The sequence below is a fragment of the Eretmochelys imbricata genome, chromosome 1, assembly GCF_965152235.1.
Source record: "Eretmochelys imbricata isolate rEreImb1 chromosome 1, rEreImb1.hap1, whole genome shotgun sequence".
In the NCBI taxonomy this organism is placed as follows: Eukaryota; Metazoa; Chordata; order Testudines; family Cheloniidae; genus Eretmochelys; species Eretmochelys imbricata.
This window is the reverse complement of record NC_135572.1, coordinates 154684157-154705532: the sequence shown is the minus strand read 5'-3', so window position 1 is coordinate 154705532 and position 21376 is coordinate 154684157. Positions and strand designations below refer to the sequence as shown.

At 42.4% G+C, this 21376-nt stretch overlaps 1 protein-coding gene across 4 annotated transcripts in view; it reads right to left on the bottom strand.

Moving 5' to 3' along the window:
* The window catches only part of USP9X (ubiquitin specific peptidase 9 X-linked), a 209910-nt gene that overhangs the window by 81262 nt on the left and 107272 nt on the right, over positions 1-21376 (bottom strand). For all 4 annotated transcript variants that reach the window (XM_077817431.1, XM_077817422.1, XM_077817413.1 and 1 more), the window contains 8 exons: positions 16325-16667; positions 14040-14135; positions 12447-12658; positions 3786-4026; positions 2953-3102; positions 2715-2835; positions 2097-2227; positions 1520-1798 (listed from right to left, as the gene is read on the bottom strand). In XM_077817431.1, the coding sequence (XP_077673557.1) occupies positions 1520-1798; positions 2097-2227; positions 2715-2835; positions 2953-3102; positions 3786-4026; positions 12447-12658; positions 14040-14135; positions 16325-16667 (1573 nt within the window). The remainder of the gene's footprint in view (positions 1-1519; positions 1799-2096; positions 2228-2714; positions 2836-2952; positions 3103-3785; positions 4027-12446; positions 12659-14039; positions 14136-16324; positions 16668-21376) is intronic.

Genomic DNA, 21376 nt, shown 5'->3' with positions numbered 1-21376 from the left:
TCTGAATATAAGATATGACCTCTGTTTGCAAAACCATGTCAGGTAGAACAGGTAGCGTGACTGAAGGATGAGTTGACAGGTTCACCAGATCCAAGTACCAGAATTGTCTGGGCTAAGCTGTGGCTACCATGCTCAGAGAAGGAACCTAGGTCTCAAAGCCCAAGTTTCAGTCCAAACTGCAACTTCAAAGCACTGTTTATACAGTTAATTTTAGAGCACCAGTGTCACCACCGCTGACCCAAGTCTGTTGACTTGGACTGGGAGGCGCTCTCCTGCTCAGTCCAAAATTCTGTGCAGACATACCCTTACAGTCCACTAGTGTCTGTCTGCTGTCTCAATTTGCCAGAGCATTTTGCAAGTCTGGAAGATGATCTGATTTGATGACAAATACTCCACCCCAGACACAAATGGCTTCTTTGGAGAGCAGACATGATTGTACTCCTATCTTGACATAACGTATGGCTGTGGTGTTGACCATTATCACTTGGATAACGAGTAGAAATGCTGTGCATGAATATGTATGGCTCTGAGCTCCACAACATAACATGAAGTTGAGCTTCCTGGGGTGACCCAATGCCCTTGTGTCTGCAAGTGGCAAAGATGAACTCCCCAGCTGTACGCAGCACATCACCAGTGTCTTAGTAGGCAGCGATGCAGCAAAAGGTACTTCACACATGAAGTGGGTTCCTCTACCAACCTAACAGGAGGACTGGAAGGGACCTCCAGGATTACTGAGCCTTATCTCCTGCTACTGCAGGCAACCCAGTCATATAATCCCAGCTTTAGAGGCAAGGATCCTTGTACCAGATGTATCCCCTAATATATATATACACTCTTATTTATTTGCCAAAAATAACCCCCACCCTATTATCTACATTAGTTATATTAACTACTATTAACTAGCCTAACAAGACATCACGATGTGCAGAGTAAGCAGAGACTGGGGTTCAGTCCTGCTGTCAAGGGTGGTAAAAGGAACTGAGAGGTGGTAAACCCACTGGGACCTTTATGCCCTCTGGTGGGGGGTGTGATGGACATAAGGGTGCAGGTGCAGCCCCATCAGGCACATCTTGTCAGAAGAATCTGATCTTACATGCACAGGATGCATATGCACCAAGAGTGAAATTCACTTGGACAGTCATTGGAACTCACAAATACATGTAAATGAAGGATCACAGCAGCAAATACCTAGTGAGACAAGCTGGAACAGTATTGGAAGAGCTGTTCTTGCAGTAATTCTGTTACTTTCCAGAGTCAGAAAGGAACTGAACTTGCAACAATGGAGGTGCTAGGAATTGGTGAGGCAGAACCTTTTACTATCTCAGACATTTAAAAATGATTATTATTAGTTCCTTATTAATCATACAGTTGAAATATACATGCAACACAGAAAAATAAGTAAAAGTGGTATTATTATAGGAAGGCATCTTTGTAGACCTGAATGTAAATTACTGCATATTAGTGTTTCTATAAAAGACTGACTTTTTTTTAAAAAACCTCAAAAAGAAATGTACATTACCGGTGAGACTGGACTTGTGCCCTCTACAACTGGCTGACAAGCTTCTGCCACAGCTCGAACATGGCCAAAGCCAATTGCTGTTAGCAACAATTTGGCTATTTTTAGAGCATTAAGGTAGGCTCCCCTTCTAGTTTCCATATCTGCGTTTGGCAGGAAATTATTTCTAGTCAACATGCTCAATACAAGAGGCAAACCACCACTTTTTAAGAAGTTATATTGGAAGTCACTGGCATCTTCCCCCAGAGGTGCACTGGCAGGCATTAACAAGGCATAGACTACCTGCAAGAAGGAAATAAAACATTAGCAAACGCACACGATACACTTTTTCTAAACACATACACCAAAAAATGGAAGTACACAGAAGTACATTTTATACAATGATTTGATATTTCTCCCCATGCACACCTCCCACACTTTGCTGCTTTGATAGGTATTTTGAATCTTTTTAGTTTTACACCAGAATTTGATCCTGTTCTTCAACTCCACCATAGAAAATGTAACCTTAATGCCAAAAAGAGTTTTAAAATATAAATAAAAAAAGTTTGGGTTTTTATGTTTAAAGAAAAACATCACAAACCTCTGTTAGATATAGCACTTGTGAGGCAGAAGGGCCAAAGAAAAGAGAGTCAAGGGATGGACTAAGGCTGCTTTCACCAAGTTTTGCATGGTCTAAGCAAATAGCTCTTAGTTTCTCAACTGTAGTGTTATCTGCAATAAAAACACAACCTCTAAACATTACTGCCATAGTTACCTAAAAACAAGTCACTGAAATTGACAATTAATAATTAATACCCATCAATTTGAGAAAACTTCAAAGGACATCAGATAAGAAAAGATGCAGGAATTGTAACTGACATACAAATTCAGATTCTTCAGAGTTTACTGTGTTATATTTATTACCAAAAGCACTTAGAAACTCCTCCTATACAGTAGTAAGTGTTGCAAAATAGTTTCAATGTTAACACCTTTCCCCATTTTCAAAGATAAACAGGCACTGACAGCTAAAAACTCTTTTTAAAATATTTAACTTTCTATTATGGACAAGATATAGCAATACAGGAAATAAATGAATGAACAATCATGACTACCATACACTAAATTAGTAGGAGGAAGGATTTCATGATAAATATTCCACTTCCAGAAAATGGATGAGATATAACCTCAAAATATAGAGAGATTAAAATTATATTCTGACCTGGTGGCATAAGTTTCATAAGGACACGTGCTCCATCTCTAAGAGGTGGCATATTTAGGCTACTGCCTAAGTCTGCAACTTGCCAAAGAAACGAGATGTATCTAGGATGCAGTGACATGATCTAAAACAAAAATAAAAACTTGTCATGCTTTTTCAGCAACTGAAACAATTTGTGCTAATATTTACAATGTGTCATTTTTTAATTGCATAAGATTTTTGGACCAATACATATACTTACCACTCCAGGCAAACAGCTTTCAATTTCTGGGTTTGGACCGTCACTATAGTGATTGCCATGGTTGCCCGGAGAACCAGTTGAAGAGTCAGAAGAACTATCAGGGCTTGAAGGCATATTGGAACTTATTTGCGTAAGCTTGGCTGTAATTAGCTGAAAAATAAATTTGTAGAAGGTTAATATATTTTAATAAGTATCAGATATGAAAACTATAAACTTTAGAACATCTTATACTAGTAGCTACTAACATAACATTTCACTAAGTTGGAATGGATCATTTGAAAAAGTATGCAATATTGCAGTAATAGTGTTTGTCCCACGATATTAGAGACAATATCTGTTGGGTCTTCCATTGGTGAGAGAGAAAAGCGTTCCAGCTTACACAGAGCTATTCTTCAGATCTGGGAAATGTACTCAAGATTCTCACAACTAAAAATACAACATGGAACACATTGCTTAACGTAAGTAGCAACACATTTCAAGGGACCACTCAAGGTTAAGTGGCCTGTTAATACCTTTCCAGTCATTGGTGTGCGGGAAGCTGGGGGGCTTTGGGGGAACAGTGGGTTATAGATTGTTGTAATAATCCATAATTACATTATGGCTTACAATAATAATTATAAGAAGTCTTAATTCTTGAGTACTTTCCCCAAATCTGAAGAAGAGCTCTGTGGAAGCTCGAAAACTTGTCTCTCTTAACAACAGAAGTTGGTCCAATTAAAGATATTACTTGCCCCTTTTCACATTTCTAATAATGATATTCCTGCTCTCATTTCCCACCAATAATTATAGAAATGGAGTAATATTAACTAATTGACTAAAGTAATAGCACTCACCGTTTTATCTTTAAGATTTAATTGTCCAATTAACTTCCTATCATCTGCGGGATCTATCAGCTCACCACCAATGAACAGTTCTACTTTTGTATGCGCACTGTTGGCTTTAATACGATTCAGAATACAACGCCGTACAGAACCAATTGTGTCATTGGTGTGAGACCAAATATCCAAGTCTTCTACCTGCCGACCTTGGTTTGGAAAACGAACCACCAGCGTGATATGTTTACCACGAAAAGCTCTGCAAAACAAATGGAGGGCACGTGCTAAATAAAGTCATTGCTGCTGGCATAAAACAAGTTACAACAAAAGTGGTTATTTTTCTTGCAGTCATTTGTACTGCAACTATTACAGAATGATTTTCTGTAAGTCTGTTGGAATGTGCAAGCATATGACTATTTTGCACATGCACTGCTGCATTAAATTGAACATTTGTGCAGCCACAAGTCAGAGTGGAAAATGCACACCCACAAACTTACTGAAAAATCAGTTCTACGCTTGCATTCTGAACATAAGTAAAAGTAATTATGTAGTTCAAATTTTGGGTCTCTCTTCACAGTTTGCAATTCTCTGTTCAAATCTTGGAAATAAAATTTCAGTCCTATTGGCTTATTCTGTTCAGTTTAGCACTTATATTTTATTCTTTTTGCAGCATAAAAGTCAACATGAATTTGCCTTGTTTAATTTGTTGTTGTAATTACTGAATGCTATTAGTATTTTAACTAACTTTTGCTCCCACTACTGGAGCAGCACTTCAAAAATATAGCAAGGTCATGAGGTTTTAAAATTTCTTGGCAGCAATGGTGAATTAAAAAAAGATTTAGTAAACTCAGAACATTCTCACCAGATAATTAAGATGGATTTTCATAGTGAGTAATCTTTAGGAACCTCAATTTATCCTTTACTTGTTTCTCAGAATTTCTTGCCTCATTTGTTAATTATTTAAGTAAATCTGGAATGGTTAGTAGTTAGTCTTCCCTCCTATTTTGCTCTGCTTGTGACAATCATTTCTACAGCAACAGACTGAAGTAACCAACACAAGACTACTGAATATATGACAGAACTAGGAAAACTAGGACTTGTGAAAACCTTTTACCCAAGCACAAATGTCTAAAATAATATCAAAGTGGACATGGAAAATGGCTGGTCATATAGAATCATAGAAGTGGAAGGGACCTCGAGAGGTCTTCTAGTCCAGTCTCCTGCACTCAAGGCAGGACTAAGTAATATCTAGACCAGTGGTCCCCAAACTTTTTCCATCACTCCTCCACCCTTACCCATAAAGGAACCTATCCGCACCCACACCAGAAATCATGGTCGGAAGCCATGGCTAATGCTGCAGTCAGGAGCCGGGACTGGAGCTGCAGTCAGGCCAGGGAGCAGGACTGCAGCTGGAAGCTGAGGAGCATGATGCCCAGGGCCCAAGCTACAGTTGTGGCTTGGGCCAGAGCTGGGGGAAGAGTGGGGCTGAGTGGCGCTCCTTCTCCCACCCCTTGGGGGCTGGCTTAGGCCCTGCCACACTCCCCCAAATGTTCCTCTGTGCCCCTCTAGGGGTGTGTGCCCCACAGTTTGGGGACCGCTGATCTCGGCCACCCCGACAGGTGTTAGTCTAACCTGCTCTTTAAAAAAAAATCTCCAATGACGCAGATTCCACAACCTTCCTAGGCAATTTATGCCAGTGCTTAACTACCCTGACAGTTCGGTAGTTTTTCCTAATGTAATTTAAGCCCATTGTTTCTTGTCCTATCCTCAAAGGTTAAAGAGAACAATCTTCCCTCACAGGTCATGTTTCCTGGACCTTTAATAATTTTTGTTTCTCTTCTCTGGACTTTCTCCTATTTGTCCATATCTTTCCTGAAATGTGGCATCCAGAACTGGACACAACACTCCAATTGAGGCCTAATCAGCGTGGAGTAGAGCGAAAGAATTACTTCTTGTGTCTTGCTTATGACACTCCCGATAATACATTGCAGAAAAATGTTTGCTTTTTTTTGCAACAGTGTTACAACGTTGACTCATATTTAGCTTGTGATCCACTATGACCCCCAGATCCCTTTCTGCAGTACTCCTTCCTAGGCAATCATTTCCAATTTTGTATTAGTGCAACCTATTGTTCCTTCCTACATGAAGTACTTTGTCCTTACTGAATTTCATCTTATTTTCTTCAGACCATTTCTACAGTTTGTCCAGATCATTTTGAATTTTAATCCTATCCTCCAAAGTACTTTCAGCCCCTCCCAGCTTGGTATTGTCCACAAACTTGTAAGTGTACTCTCTCTGCCATTAAATCATTGATGAAGACATTGAACAGAACTGGACCCAGAACTGATCCCTGCTGGACCCCACCTGATATGTCTTTTCATTAATTAGTCTGTGAATTTTTTTATTTGTTGTTTTTACTTTTGCTCCAGTATAAAAAATTCACTTTAAGGTAATCCAAAACGTGGAATGCAAGTATTTTACAGTATCCCAGTAAACATCTCTTGAGGTATAAGAAGGCACTGACAGCACTAACCACAGTACTTATTGCAGCAATAGTGGTCATGTCAAGCAGAGGACCGGCTTTCCTCTACAAACTGCATAAAGGATCTGAAGTGGAGGTTACTTACTGTAACGGGAGGTTCTTTGAGATGTGTGGTCCCTACCCGTATTCCACACGTGGTACGCATGAGCGCCATGCACCTGAATCCAGAGATTTGGCCCACACATCCTCTTGCTCCCACTAGAGGGTATAAGAAGCAGTGTAGGTTGACGCCCTCTCAGTTCCTCCTCTTACCACAAATCTAATCAGATCTACAGCATAGGGGATGGAGGGCGTGTAATGGAATACTGATAGGGACCACACATCTCAAAGAACTCCTGTTGAAGTAACCTCCACTACTTCTTTGAGTGCTGGTCCCTATGTGTATTCCACACGTGGGAGATTCACAAGCAATTATCAGATCACAAGTGGGTGTGAGGAAGCCTGCAACGAAGATGCATGCAGCTCCGCAGCAGAGGCTTAGATTAGCGCATGTCTAGCAAATGTATCTATGGAGCTCTAGGTGGCTGCTCTGCATGTCGCACACCGGGACCTCCTGCAGGGATTCTACCGTGCTGGCCTGCACTCTTGTGGAATGGGCTGTTACAGTGACAGAAGGTGGGATGCGAGCCAGCATTTCTTAATTCTATAGCATTTCTTAATTCAGCCATAAACACACTTAGCAATTCTTTAAGAAGATACTGACCACATGATCTCTCCGTTATTGCAACAAACTATCTTGGATATTTTCTGATGGAATTGTTCCTTTACAGGTAAAAGGCAAGGACACTCCTGATGTCAAGGGAGTGAAGTCTTCTTTTCAGGACAAGCGTGGCATTTCACAAAAAGGACAGGTAAGTGAATACGCTGGTTAAGGTGGAATCTGGAAACGACCTTGGGGAGAAATTTAGGGTGAAGGAACACTTTGTCCCTGTGAAACATCGGGGGGGGGGGGGTTGTGTCCACCATAATGGCTCTTAGTTCACTGATCTTCCTGGCTGAAGTAATGGCCACTAGAAATGCCATTTCCATGGATAGACAGGACCATGGAACATGTTGCTAAGCGTTCAAATGGAGGTCTAATAAGCTTTGACATTACGTGGTTCAGACCCTATAGCGGTGTGGGTTTAGTGACTGGTGGAGAAGCACTGATGAAGCCCTTCATGAACCGTGTCGTAGTTGGCTGGGTAAAGATAGACTGTCTGTTGGGGAGAAGAAGCTACTAATGACTGCTAGGTTGATCTGTAACAAGCTGATCAAAAGAACAGATTTTTTTTTTTAAAAAAAAGAGACAAGAGGTAATCCAGAATGATCAGGACGACACTTAAAGGGACTGGGAGAGACTGATTGTGCTGCACCCAGGTTGACAAGTGTTTCCATTTAGCCAGATAACAGGATCTGGTCTATTCTTTCCTAACTCTGGGTAAGTATAGCCTGGACTGCGGCTGAATAAGAGCGATCTACTTTTGACACCCATCCAAACACCAGGCTGTGAAGTGGAGACAACCCTGGTAGGGGTGTCTGACCCTTCCCTTGTCCTGCATCAAGAATTCTGGGAAGGGGTAGATCTTGATTGGAGACACTGAAGCTTTGGGAACCAAAATTGCTTGGGCCAGTAAAGCACTAGGAAAATGACACTGGCCCTGTTGTAACTTATCTTTCTCAGCACTTATGGAAACAGGGGGATGGGAGGAAAGGCTCATCCACGAAACCGCTCATCCATGACAGTAGAAGCATGTCACCTTGGGAGTCACGACCTATGGCTCCTCTGAAATAACACAGGGGTACTTTCTTGTTTGTTACACAGAAAGGTCCCACAGAGATGTGCCCCAAAGCATGAAGATGTTTGTCAGGCAGAGTCACAGACTTCCCATTTTTGGTCTGCTGGGAAATGCCTGGGGTAAAGTTGCCTGCTAAGGAGTTGTGGATACCAGAGAAGTATGCTGCCTGGATGGTGGTGATGTGCCTGATGCACAAGCTCCAAAGCTTAACTACCTCAAGACAAAGTGAGAGAGACCTCACTTCTCCTAGTTTGTTTATATAGACCACAGTGGTGATATTGTCCAACACTACTGGGATGTGGACGGAGCGAATGAGTGGAAGGAAGGTCTTGCACACAAGGCGAACTGCCCGCTGCTCCAGGATGTTGATATGTAGTCTGGCCTCCTGCTTGGTCTACATGACTTGTGCAGCGTAGCCAGAAGGCGCCACACCAGAAGGGATCGCATCTGTTACAATAGTGGCACTAGGAACGAGGGGGGACAGTCATCCTGGAGTTGATGCGGTCTTTGTTGGGCGAGTAGATCAAACTGAGCTAGGCCTACAGGAAACACAGATGAAGCCTGGCAAAGGATGTTACATAAGTACACACTGCCATACAATCTAGCAACAATAGGCACATCCACACTATAGTCCTTGTTCTGCGGAAAATCAAAGAAATTAGGTTGTGCATCATCTGAAACCTTTCTGCAGAGCATGGCACTTACGTAAACAGAGCCCAGCACTGCCCCGATAAAGTTTGTCCGGGGGGGGTGGAGGGGAAGGGGAAGGGGGAGAGATAAAATAGACTTTTCTCTGTTCACGCAAACCCTCAGGGCTGCGAAGCTTTGAATGAGGTACTGAATAGCCAACCTGACCTCCTGTCAAGAGCGACCTACAAGGAGCTAGCTGTCGAGATATGGAAAAACTCTGTGGCCCTGACTTTTCATCTGGGCCACCACCACAGAGAAAACTTTTGTAAACTCTCTGGGCGCTGTTGCTAGTCCAAAGGTGAGGACCTGGTATTGGAAATACACCTGGCCCATGATAAACTGTAAGAACCTCCTGTGGGGGGTGTATGAATGTCTATATGAAAATATGCATCCTTCACATAAAGAGCCACAAACCACATCCCTCCTTGAAGAGAGGGCATTATCGATGCCAACATGACCATCCTGAATTTCATCTTCTGTAGGAAGATTGGGAGTTGCCAAAGATCCCAAATGGGTCTCCATCCCCAGTCTTTTTTGGGGACTAAAAAATAAAACCCTCTTCCTTGATACTGAGGATCTATTCCCCCTCAGTGTAACAGGGACTCCGCTTCTTGTGGAAGAATTGCCTCATGAGAGTGGTCCATGAAGGGCAATGGGGAAGGGAAGGAGATGAACTCTATGGACTATCCCTGATGTATAATCTCCAAGACCCAACTGTCAATAACAGTTAACTCCCAGTTGGAGGCAAACAGAATGAGATGGCCTCCAAAGGTGACAGAAGGAGAGGCAGGTGGCATCAGAGAAGGCGAGCAGGTCTTGACTAAAATGTCAAAAATTGTTCCTAAACACAGACTGAGAATGGGTCACGGTCATGGTAACTGGCAATGCGGAATTGCAAGCCCAGAGAGAAGATCTTTCTCTCCAGGAAGTCCAGTTCCTTGGAGCCCTTTTCTGATGGGGTGGTCCTTCAGTATTGAGACCTGTTACAGGCTGCTAAGGAATGTACCACCAGGGAGTTGGGAGCAAAGTAGGAGAAAAGGAATTCAGCTCCCTTTGCTGGAACAAAACAGCGTTTCTGAGCCGTCTTATGTGTGGGTGTGAAGAACACTGGGGTGTCCAGACCAATTTTTCCAATTCCAATAAGACCTTGTTAACTGGATGCAGAACATCCAACGGTCAGTGGTGTGGGTCTTGGACTTCCTCCAGAGATATCTGGACATCACTAGCCATTCTTCAGAGTACGTGCTGGTATTGCCTGTCATAGTTTGGTGGGGATGAGGAAGGAGAGACTGCCTCATTGGGGGAAGAGGAGGAGATTCCTGTCATCATCTGTGGTTCCGGTTCAACACCGTCATCCTTCTCACGCACCAATGGAACCAGTTGTTGGCGCAAGGGAGAAGAGTGGAAAGACTCCTGTGTGGGTCCCAGACATCCATACAGAGATCCTATGGTCCCCAATAGGGCCAGAAAGAGGCGTTTGATTGCAGGCCCATAGCATATGGAACCATCGGTCCCTAGGGAGGTCATGTTCATACGGGCAGTGACCATAAGTCCTGCATCGCCTGTCTGGGTTTGGTTCTCACTGTGGAGGTGAAGGATAGACTGGTTCACTGGATTTGTCCGAACCCAAAAACTGCTCCTGCTGTAATGTCAAAGCCGTCAGCACCAGGGCAATCCTGCCTGATGGTTGTAAGCAGGATGGTTCCTGGGATGCCGAACTAATATCTTCTTCTGGTGTGGTAATGTCCCTCAAGAGCACTGATCCAGAGGAGACTGCGGGTAGTAGAGAAATATATCCTCCAGTGCTGTATAGATCTCTGTGCACCCTGGCACATGGGGAGTTCTGATGGCTGGCACTGATAGTACTAGTGCATCCCTATTTCTAATTCCCTATTGGGTGGAAGTGTCGATAGCACAGAGTCTGGAGCTGCATTTGTGGACAGGATCAGTGGATAATGGCCATTGTTCTTCAGTACCAGAATCATGAACAGAAAAAAACGGTTACTCAGTTTCTTGTAACTGTTGTTGTTCGAGATGTGTTGTTCATGTCAATTCCAATCAGGGATGTGCACAGCACCCGGAAGATTTTTCCCTTAGCAAGGTCTGTACAGCCAACCTGGCGCCCCCTGGAGTTGCCCCTTCATGGAGCTCAGTATAGGACCCTGCCGACCCGCCACCCCCTTAGTTCCTTCTTACCACTGGTGACGGCTGGCTGGAACAAACTGCTGCTCTTGCTTTGCAGGCACGTTTGGGCAGTGTCCACTCTTCGTGTTTATAACTTCTAGTTTTAGTTAGTTAATAGTCCCAAGGGTTCAGGCTCTGTGAGAACTGTGGAATGTTAATGCCTCAGAGCGACCTGCACTCTTCCTGTCTTCGGTGCCTGGGGGAGAGCCACCAGAAGGAGAAGAGCAGAATTTGCAAAGGGTTCCGCCCTAGGACCTTGAAGGACAGAGGTCAAAAATCATTCTTCCTACACACCTCAATGGGCTTCAAGAAGGAGTCTCTCTCTTATGGACAGTCTTTGACCCCATGACAATGCCCCTTGTTCTCATGGGAAGCCTTTGTGGAAGAGTCTTTGGGCGGAGACACCCACAGCTCTGCTCCTACTCAGAGGGGTGGGCACTGCTTGTTTGGTGAGGCCAATGGGTGTGTGTGGGGGGTGGGGGGGAAGAAAGGAGAGAGTCTTACTGACCCAGATAGGAGAGAGGCTTCCTTGCCTTCTCCATTAAGCGTTTTCTAAGGTGAAGCTCATGACCTTTGCGAGTTGTTAGTGGAAATGAGCAACAAATACTGCCAAAATAAGGGTCTCACCCAGACAGCAGAGATAGCATTGGTGTTCGTTGCTGACGGAAAAGGGTCTAGGGCAGGAGATGCAGTTTTTGAAGCCCAGGAGTCTGAGCATAGTCCCCAGTCCAGAGAAACGAACTATACTAAGACTAACTGACTAAGCTAAAGAACTACTTACAATCTTATCTACATATTTTCTGAAAGGCTGAAACAAGAGATGACACTGAATTCTGACTCAGACCATGTGGCAGTAAGAAGTGAAAGAGAGGACATCAACTCACACTTCTTATACCCTCGTTCGGGAGCACTTCTTATACCCTCGTTCGGGAGCATGAGAAGATCTACTGCGCATATACAGGCCAATGAACGCTGCTTGTTAAAATCTCCAGACTCAAGCACATGGTGTGCATGAGTATCATGTGAGAAATACACACAGGGACAAGCACTTGAAACAAGAATGCCTTTTTCTTCAACACAAAAAAATGAATATTTTTGAAATAAAAGGAAATATAGCAAAAAAAAATACTTTAATGACAGTGTGTGTCAACTACAGGACCAAGTGCCAGAAATTCAGATTTAATTCTAGTTCTGTTAATCAATTAGTTCCTACCTGTATGTGGATGCTTACCTACCTCACAAATGAATTGTGAAAGTTAGTTATTTAGAATGCCTAATAAGTTCATTACATAAATTTAAAGGTGTTTTTGAAGGAAATTAAATGTTATTTGTTCAATAGTTTGTAATATTCATTTAGGATAACTGCTACAGGATTTCTTTTATACACTGGTTAAGGAAGTTAAATTAATTTTGAAACAAACATTTTCCACTGTTAAGATCACTTTAATGAAGATGAATCACAGTAGTTCTGAGTTCTTCACAAACCTTGACATAGGAAGAATTGTTCTCTCTTCATGGTAATCACTGTCACATTCATTTATATACTCCCTTAAAACAGTCAATACTCGCACCATTCGTATTGCTTCTTGCCTTGCACAATTAATACTGTCTTTATCTCCATCCAAAACACACAGTGTATCATAGGAGGCCTTCAAACGATCAAAGCAGGATTGAATGAAGTCTTCATGGATAACTACCTAATGTAACGTACAAAAGAAATTGGGACAATTACAAAATATTACATAGCCACCTTTCAGCTGCAGAATCAAACAAACGTGCTATAAAATCATAACTGAAAACCAAATCTTTACTCAAGACTATTCACAACTTTGGTTTTCTCCACACTAACATTACAGTTGATAATCTAATACAGTGTACTTTTTTCTTTCTTTTTTTTTAAATACCAGTGCTAACTCTACAACTTGTGTGTATAGTACAAACCTTGCCCCTCAACCCACCAACTTGAACCAAATAGCTGCAATGTAAGCAAAGTGCAGCTCTGTGCAGGATACTAAGTTGGACTGCTCTCTCATTTAGTTGCCGCTCACCACAGACTAGAATATGGAATATTTACATATCCATCTGGCAGGTAGTACCTATATCTTTAGACAGTATTTTGCAGACTGCTGGTTTTGAGGACTAAAAAAAAATGTGTCCTTAATGGAACAACAAAGGGAAGTGGAGTGTAGCAAGGAGTTGTGGGTTAAAAAATACAACTAACATTAGATGCAAGAAACTGGTTGGAGGTGATCTGGAGGGCACAAAAGTCCTTGAAGTTTTAGGATTATGTTTTCAAATGTTTATACTTAAAAGTACTGAATTCAAGAAAGGCACAGAAGGTTTCCGTTACTGCACTGCCCTCCCTGGCGCCATGGCTGCAATATGCATGAGCAAGCTGGTAACAACACTGCCCACTAGTACTATCTTGATAACAACAAAGGAAATTTCAGAAATCCCAACAGTTTATCCTTTCCATGATCTTTCTAGAAACTTGCAAGTCTCTCTCACTTTCTAATGAAACATACTAATAGGCAAGTCTGAATCTTGAGAGAAAGGATTTGATTCTCCAGAGCTTAGTTAAGATTGCTCATTTCTGAGAGCTTTGCAATGCTCTCTTATATGAGAAGTGAAATGCATTCAAGGGTTGTATTAGCCACCATTGGCATGACTTAGCCCCAGCCAGCGAACACACTGGACAAAATATCACATACCTCAAATCCCAGCAGAATGCAAAACTAAATATCTGGCACGAGCCACTGTTTTGCTAATGGAAATACAACAGACATAACTAACAAGTGCATTACACTTTGAGATTTCTCAAAAGCCAGTAATTTTAATCTTTAAACACTGTTAGTAGATCACTAAATCTCTGCAAACAGCTAAAAGGAATGAAAGGGTAGGTTCACAAACATGCTGTACATATTAAAATCTGCACATGGGCAAGAGTGCATTGTCCAAAAGGGCGTTCCATGGATGGAAACTGTCATATTTTCAAAACTTTAAGCTATAAAAATATCACAATTGTTAAATTTTACGATAATCTTTATTCAATATTACATTCCACTCAATATTTTTTACCTGATTAACTTGTAACCTTGGACCAAGATTAGTATAGATCTCTTTAAGCAGATCTATTGCTCTGCTGGCAATGTCATCATTTCCCTGAATCACAACCTAAAGCAATAAAAAAGTATGAATGCATTTTAACTCTTTTTGGTATCCAGTTTAAAAAACAAAAGGACTACACATGAACATATCCTCATAACAATGGATAAAATATTTCTTCTTGTTCATCAGAACAAAAAAGTAACTAGGGTATATAATCAAAATACAATCATTGTAAATTATCTGTCTAATTTCAGAGTAGCAGCCGTGTTAGTCTGTATTCGCAAAAAGAAAAGGAGTGTTTGTGGCACCTTAGAGACTAATCAATTTATCTGAGTATAAGCTTTCATCACGAAAGCTTATGCTCAAATAAATTGGTTAGTCTCTAAGGTGCCACAAGTACTCCTTTTCTATCTGTCTAATGTGACCCTAATCAAGATTAAGATTCAATCAAATTAACTGCTTTAAAAGAATTCATCAGTGTCTGCAAAAAACAGATAGTGCTTTGTCAAGTGACAGAATGGCACACAAAATTTTCTCCATGCTATGTTTCTAGTGCCACTAGTTTTAAAGAATATGCATTCTTGTTGCATCATCACCAACTAAGTTTGAGGCCCAGAAAAACATTTAGTTAGCTACAATTAAATCTTAACCTTCCAATGATTTAAATGTACCAGTACTTACAAGTTTTGTGTTTATGTTAGTTAGGAATTCTGGGCAATTAAGAGAAGAAGTTAATTTTTTAATTCAACAATTAAATATCATTAAAGACCTCTCTCAACTCAAGATAATCTGTGCCACCATTTAAGATGAGATTTAAAATTTACTTCAGAACCTAGAAAAAGGAGTGTTGTACCTAATTTGAATATTAGGAAACTTACTGCTAGCCACTGGCCTGAATTGAAGCTGAAAAGCTGTCATAAATTGGTCCCACTAAGTAGCAAGATAGTAGCTCCAGGCAGAAGGGCAGATCCAAGGAAGTTACTGTCCACAACTGACAGCTCGGAAGAGCACCCCCATTGCTTTTTCACTGGGCATATCCCAAATGTTTTGATTACACTCTAAGTCAGGGATCGGCAACCTTTGGCACGCGGCCCGTCAGGGAAATCCACTGGCGGGCCGGGCCGGTTTGTTTACCTGCAGCATCCGTAGCTTTGGCCGATCACAGATCCCACTGGCCGTGGTTCACCATTCTAGATCAATGGGGGCTGCAAGAAGAGGTGGCCAGTACATCCCTCGGCCCAATGCCACTTCCTGCAGCCTCCACTGGCCTGGAACCAGCAAACCACAGCCAGTGGGAGCTGCGATCGGCCGAACCTGGGGACGGGACGCTGCAGGTAAACAAACCGGCCCAGCACACCAGCAGATTTCCCTGATGGGCTGCGTGCCAAAGGTTGCCAATCCCTGCTCTAGGTACTTCAAGTGCTTTACAAAATGAAACATTAATGCTGATGCTGTAGCACAGCCATTATACACTAGACATCAAAGGTATTTCAGAAACGGAATGCTGAAAGTTGGAGTTGATAACGCCAGTGTCCTCTATTTAATAACTATCATGGGATCATCAGCTGCCACCTAGAAACCACCAACCTTGAACAAAAAAGGATGTCTAATCTTTCATCCAAAAGACTGCATCCATAACTCTGCAGTAGTGAGCATAAGCTCCATATTTAGTAAAAGGACTAAAACAATGATCACCTTGTTCAGAGATGAGAGCGCAATACCTGTTTGTTACTTACACAATACTGCAACTAATTATATGAGCCAGTTTCTCAGATGCTCAAAATAAAGTTCAGTTCCATTTCCTGTTAACTGGAAAGATAAATCTTTTCCCGTAACCCCGAGATGTTACTGGCCATTAGCAGAAATGGTGATTTCATAAGTAAAATCACTGGTGAGTGAGAGCATAAGGTAAATGAACAATGCACGTCAAAGGTATTTTAAAAATTAAACAAATGGGATTGGTTCTATGGTACAAACAAAACATTAATTTCACATGCACAGACATTACAAATACACTCAATTTTTTAATTCCTTTTTTCTTTGTCATATTCTGAGTTCAAGGTTCAGCCCTGAGAAATAACTAACTTAGGAGTATGAAAGGAAAACAGAACCACCAATTTTCATGCAGTTAGTCTGAAAAACACTTAAATTACAAAAACGTACGTCTACACAGATTTAGTTACAGTCTTAAATAATTTTGGTTTTAACAAAAACATAGCAGTAAGCTATTTGCATGTTTCCTCTTTTGTACTTACCCTCCAAAGGTAGTCTAATCCTATTAATTCCAAGTCATCCATCATATAAGCTCGTCTTTTCGCTACTAGCTTCCCTTCTCGACAGTTCACAGCTTTGAAGAAACGTTCAAAACATTTCATTCCATTTTCTGTTAATAGGGAAGGATCCAACTGAAGCACATTATTTTCAAAGAAGTCTTTATTAATGTCAGGGTCTAAATCTGGTTCATCGCCCATTAGTTTGGAATACCACTTAAAACAGGCTTCACGATCACAAAGATAGACTGCATTTTCGGCTAAACACTTCCATATTTGCTTCGCCTGAGGGGCGCAGAGCCACAGCTGACCATCCTTCAATAAAAATCTTGAGCAAAACAAAAACAATTAATAACACTGACATCTTAACATTTTAGAGACACTAAAATTACAGTCAACATATGTTATAGGCCTGAGTCTGAAAACTTTTACTCATATGATCAGTCCTCATTCACGAGTGGTCCCATTGTCTTCATCAAAGTAAAGGTTTGTAGGATCAGGCCCCAGAATTCTAGCTATGTATGGAAACTAGATTAGACAAAAATATGCATTACCTATAAAGTATTGAACATGATTTTTTCTCTCCAAAGACATTTAACTAAGGTCATTACTATACAAATGATAACTTGAATTTTTATGTCATGCTTCTTTCCATATTAAGCAAAACTATATTTAAGCGACCAAATCACTGGATTATCTAAACATTCTTAGCCCTCTTAATTCTGAGGATGCAACACAGTGAAATGAAAAATTACATCTAACAATGGATTGAGTTATCGATATTAGATTGGAGGTAGGAAGTTACAGAGTCTGAAATCTGTAGTGAAATTCTAGGGTACTTCATTCACAGTTCAGAACATAAGACAGAATTACTCTTCATGCATCTTTTAATTCCAAGAAAAGTCTTGGAGAAGTCTGTAACTTTACAGTTATCTTTCACACAGATATACTTAATAATTCTTGTAAGAACATTTCAAGAAAATACACAATAGATTTTACTCTTCAAGAATCAGTTATATATGGATCAAAGTAATATACTCTGACTGTATGTGAAAGAAATAAAGGACTAGAGAGTAACAAAATCGTTCATACCAATCATAAACCTTATGTTTATAGTATATTATGACATGCAATTATAAATGTGGCAATATTATTCCATTATATACATACCAAAATCATTGCCAAATTTCAAGAATAATATAGTTTAACTATTAGAATATGATAGAATGATAATTGTTTAAAGATTGGTGGCCAGGAGTTAGTCCCCACTATTTGGTAAAGTAACCATTTAATAAGAGATTACTTACCTATAACTGGAAGTTTTCTCAGACGAGCAGTCCCTCTCTGTATTCCAGTGAGGGTGGGTTTATGGAGCCAGAGAATTTGAAAATAGTCACGCTTGTTCGTTTGCGCACGTGCCCTTGCTTTGCCTTACGGTTTTGTCAGAGGCAATAAAGGGTAAGGTGGACCGACCGTGTCTCCAGTTCCTTCTCCACGACAAATCAAATAGATCCGCAGCAGAGGGGAAGGAGAGCGAGAAGTGGAATATAGATAGGGACCACACATCTCAAAGAACCTCCAGTTACAGGTAAGTAACGGCCTCTTCAAGTGATGGTCCCTATTATATTCCACTGAGGGTGATTAACAAGCAGTACTTAATTTGGAGAAGGGTGCAAGGACAAGGATGGAATGGTTGAACTAAGGACAGCCACACTGAATGAAACATCCATTGCAAAATCCTGCACCAAGCTGTAATGTGCAGTGAAAGTATGTACCAAACAACATATGGCTGCCCTACATACGTCTGGAAGTACCACATTGTGCAGGATGGCCATAGTCAATGCCTTGGCTCTTCTAGAATGGGCTCTCACCCCAAGGGGTGCAGGCAGTTACTACAACTGACAGAACGTAATGCACCCCAAAATCCTTTGTGTGGAGATTGCTGGTCCCTTAATCCTCTCAGCTATAGCTATAGGGAGTCTAGAGGACTTCCTGATTGGTCTCGTCTTCTGCAGGTAGAAGCTCATGGCCCTGCGGACACTGAGGGAGTGACAATGCTGCTCTTCCACTGAGGTGTGAGGCTTTGTAAAGAAAGCAGGTCAGCATATGGGTTGATTGACATGAAACCAGGATACGACCTTTGGTAGAAACTTGAGGTGCAGGGACAGGGAGATTTTGCCCTTATGGAACGTGGTGGTGCTGGTGGGGGGTGTCTGCCATCATAGCTCCAAGTTCACCTACCCTTCTGGCCAAACTAATAGCCATTAGGAAGGTCATTTTCATGGAAAGGAGGGACAGAGCATGAAGCTAATGCCTCAAAGAGCAGTTTCATTAATGCAGCCAGAACAAGGTTGAGGTCCAACTGGGAGGCGATAGGTTGTATGGGTGGTAAAGTCCTCAGCAGACCTTTTCAAAACCTGAGGGTCAACAGATGTGTAAATATGAAATATCCTTCCACGGGAGGGTGAAAGGCACTGAAAGCTGCTAAATGGACCTTGAGAGAAAAAGAGTCCTGTCATCTTCAAGGACAGCAGGTAGTCCAAAAGGGGAATGTCCACTTCCTCCAGGGAAAGCCCATTCTGCTGGGCACAGGAGGTGAAGTGTTTCCATTTGACCTGGGGAAGGTGTAGCTGATCTGGTCTGACCAGTAGAGGATGAGAACATCACCTTAAGAGTGGATGACACCACCTCCCCTTTGAGCAGTATGCGCTGTATTTGTTATTGACGTGGGAGGCAAAAGGGTCCCCCATTGGCTGAAGATGTCATTTACTATGGAGTTGTGAAGCTCCCACTTGTGATCAGCAATGAATCTTCAGCTAAGTCTGCAATCACATTCTGAGTCCCTGGAAGACAGGCTGCCGACAACAGGATCTTGTGGGCAATGCACCAATCCCATAGTTGACCACTTCCCTGCACAGAGCAATCAACTTCGTGCCCCCTTGTTTGTTGATGTAATAAACAATGGCGGTGCTGATAAGAACATGATGGTAGCGAATGGAAGGTAGAAATGCTTGACATACTTGTTGTACTGCCCAGAGTTCAAGAATGTTGATGAGCATCCTGGTATCCCAAGGGCTCCACGTCCCTTGTGTCATGTGTTCTTCAGTGTGTGCTCCCAATCCTGTAAGGGATGTGCCTGATAATTGGTCTGTCCATGGAGGATGGGAGAAAGGGGATCCCTGTACAGACCTGCTGTGCATCTATCCACCACTGGAAGGAAGAGAGCACTGTGCGGGGGACTGTCAGCATAAGGTCCATAGCATGTCGCGTAGGTAAGTAGACTCTCTGAGGCCACATCTGTAGACTGCAAAGGAAGCGATGTACATGCAGACTACCATGAGGCCAAGAAGGGATAAGCAAGTTCTGAATGGGACAGATGGACTGTTGACTAACTGGACGAGTGCCTGCAGAGTATGGAATCTGTCCGTTGGCAGGTAAGATCAGGCTGTGACCAAGTTGATGGAGGCCCTTATGAAGTCTAAGGACTGTGTGGGAATTACAGTTGATTTTTCCATGTTGATGCTGACTGCCAGGGAAGAAAGGAGTCTGAGCAATATGGAAGCTGAGATTTGAGCTTCGTCTGTGTATCATGCTGCTAGCAGCCAATCGTCAAGATAGGGGAAAATAAGGACTCCTGAGCATCAGAGAGGGCTGCTATGACAGAGAACTTTGGTGAAGACCCAGGGAGCAGGGGCAAGTCCAAAAGGAAGGACCCTGTACTGAAAATGCTAAAGGCCCACCATGAACCTCAGGAATCTTCTGTGGGCTGGATGGATGTCTGTGTGAAAACTGGAGGCCTACATAGCGAGAGTCATAAACCACCTGCCTCTTCCTAGAGACGGTATGATGACTACTAAGGCGAAACTTGGCCTTGCAGATAAAGCGATTGAAGTTACAGAGATCCAGGGTAGGCCTCCACCTCCCCTTCTTATGTACCCAAAAGTAAGGGCTGGTCTTCACTGTAGGGAGATTGACACTGCTGCAATCAATGCAGCAGGGGTCGATTTAGCGGGTCTACTGAAGACCTGCTAAATTGATGGCAGAACACTCTCTGGTCGACCCCGGTACTCCACCTCTCCGAGAAGAGTAAGGGAAGTTGACTGGAGAGCACCTCCCATTGATGCAGTGCAGTGAAGACACTGGGGTAAGTCGACATAAGCTACGTCAACTCCATCTATGTTATTCGCGTAGTTGGAGTAGAGTAATTAAGGTCAACTTACCCCGGTAGTTAAGACAAGCTCCAAGTCTAATAGAACCCCATGCGCTGATAGTTCGGAGGAACGTGCTCTATCACTCCCCTTTGCAGTAAGGAGTCTACTTCTAGTACCAGGATCCTGTCATGAGAGTGGTCCTTGGAAAGCGATCAGGGTGTGGGATGTGGATGAGGTAGGGTGGTGAACTCAACTGTATAGCCATAGTGGATGACATCCAGGACCAGCTTGTCTGCTGTTACTGAGCTCCAGACTAGTAGTAAGAGTGGTAGATGACCCACGAAGGGGGTGAGTTGGTTGCATGGCAGTAGGCATGGTGGTTGACAGCTCTTCAGTGGCACTCAAAAATATTGTTTCTGAACAGTCTGAACATGACAGGATGAAGACTGCGAAGGCAGGCCTGGAGAGCAGGATTGTAAAGTCTTCCGGTACTTACGAGGAGGTTCATATGGCCTCTGGTGGAAGAAATGGGGGGTCCTGAATCACTGTGTAGGTGGCGGGCAGTAGAATTTCCACTGGATAGATACCCAGTGATCAAAGTGTGGCTCTGGCATCCCTTAGGGAGTGGAGTGAATCATCGGTCTAATTAAACAGGTGTGACTCGTCAAAAGGGAGGTCCTCAGTGGTACTGTGCACCTCTCTGGGGAAACCAAATGAGTGCAGCCATGCTTCTCTCTGCATGACTATTTCCAGGGCCATCAAGTGTGATGAGATATCTGCAGCATCCAAGGCTGACTGTAGTGCTGTTCTAGCCACCAGCTTGTCCTACTCCAGAACAGACTGGGAAACAAGCTCCATCTTGCCGAGGAAGCTTTTCAGTAAAGTC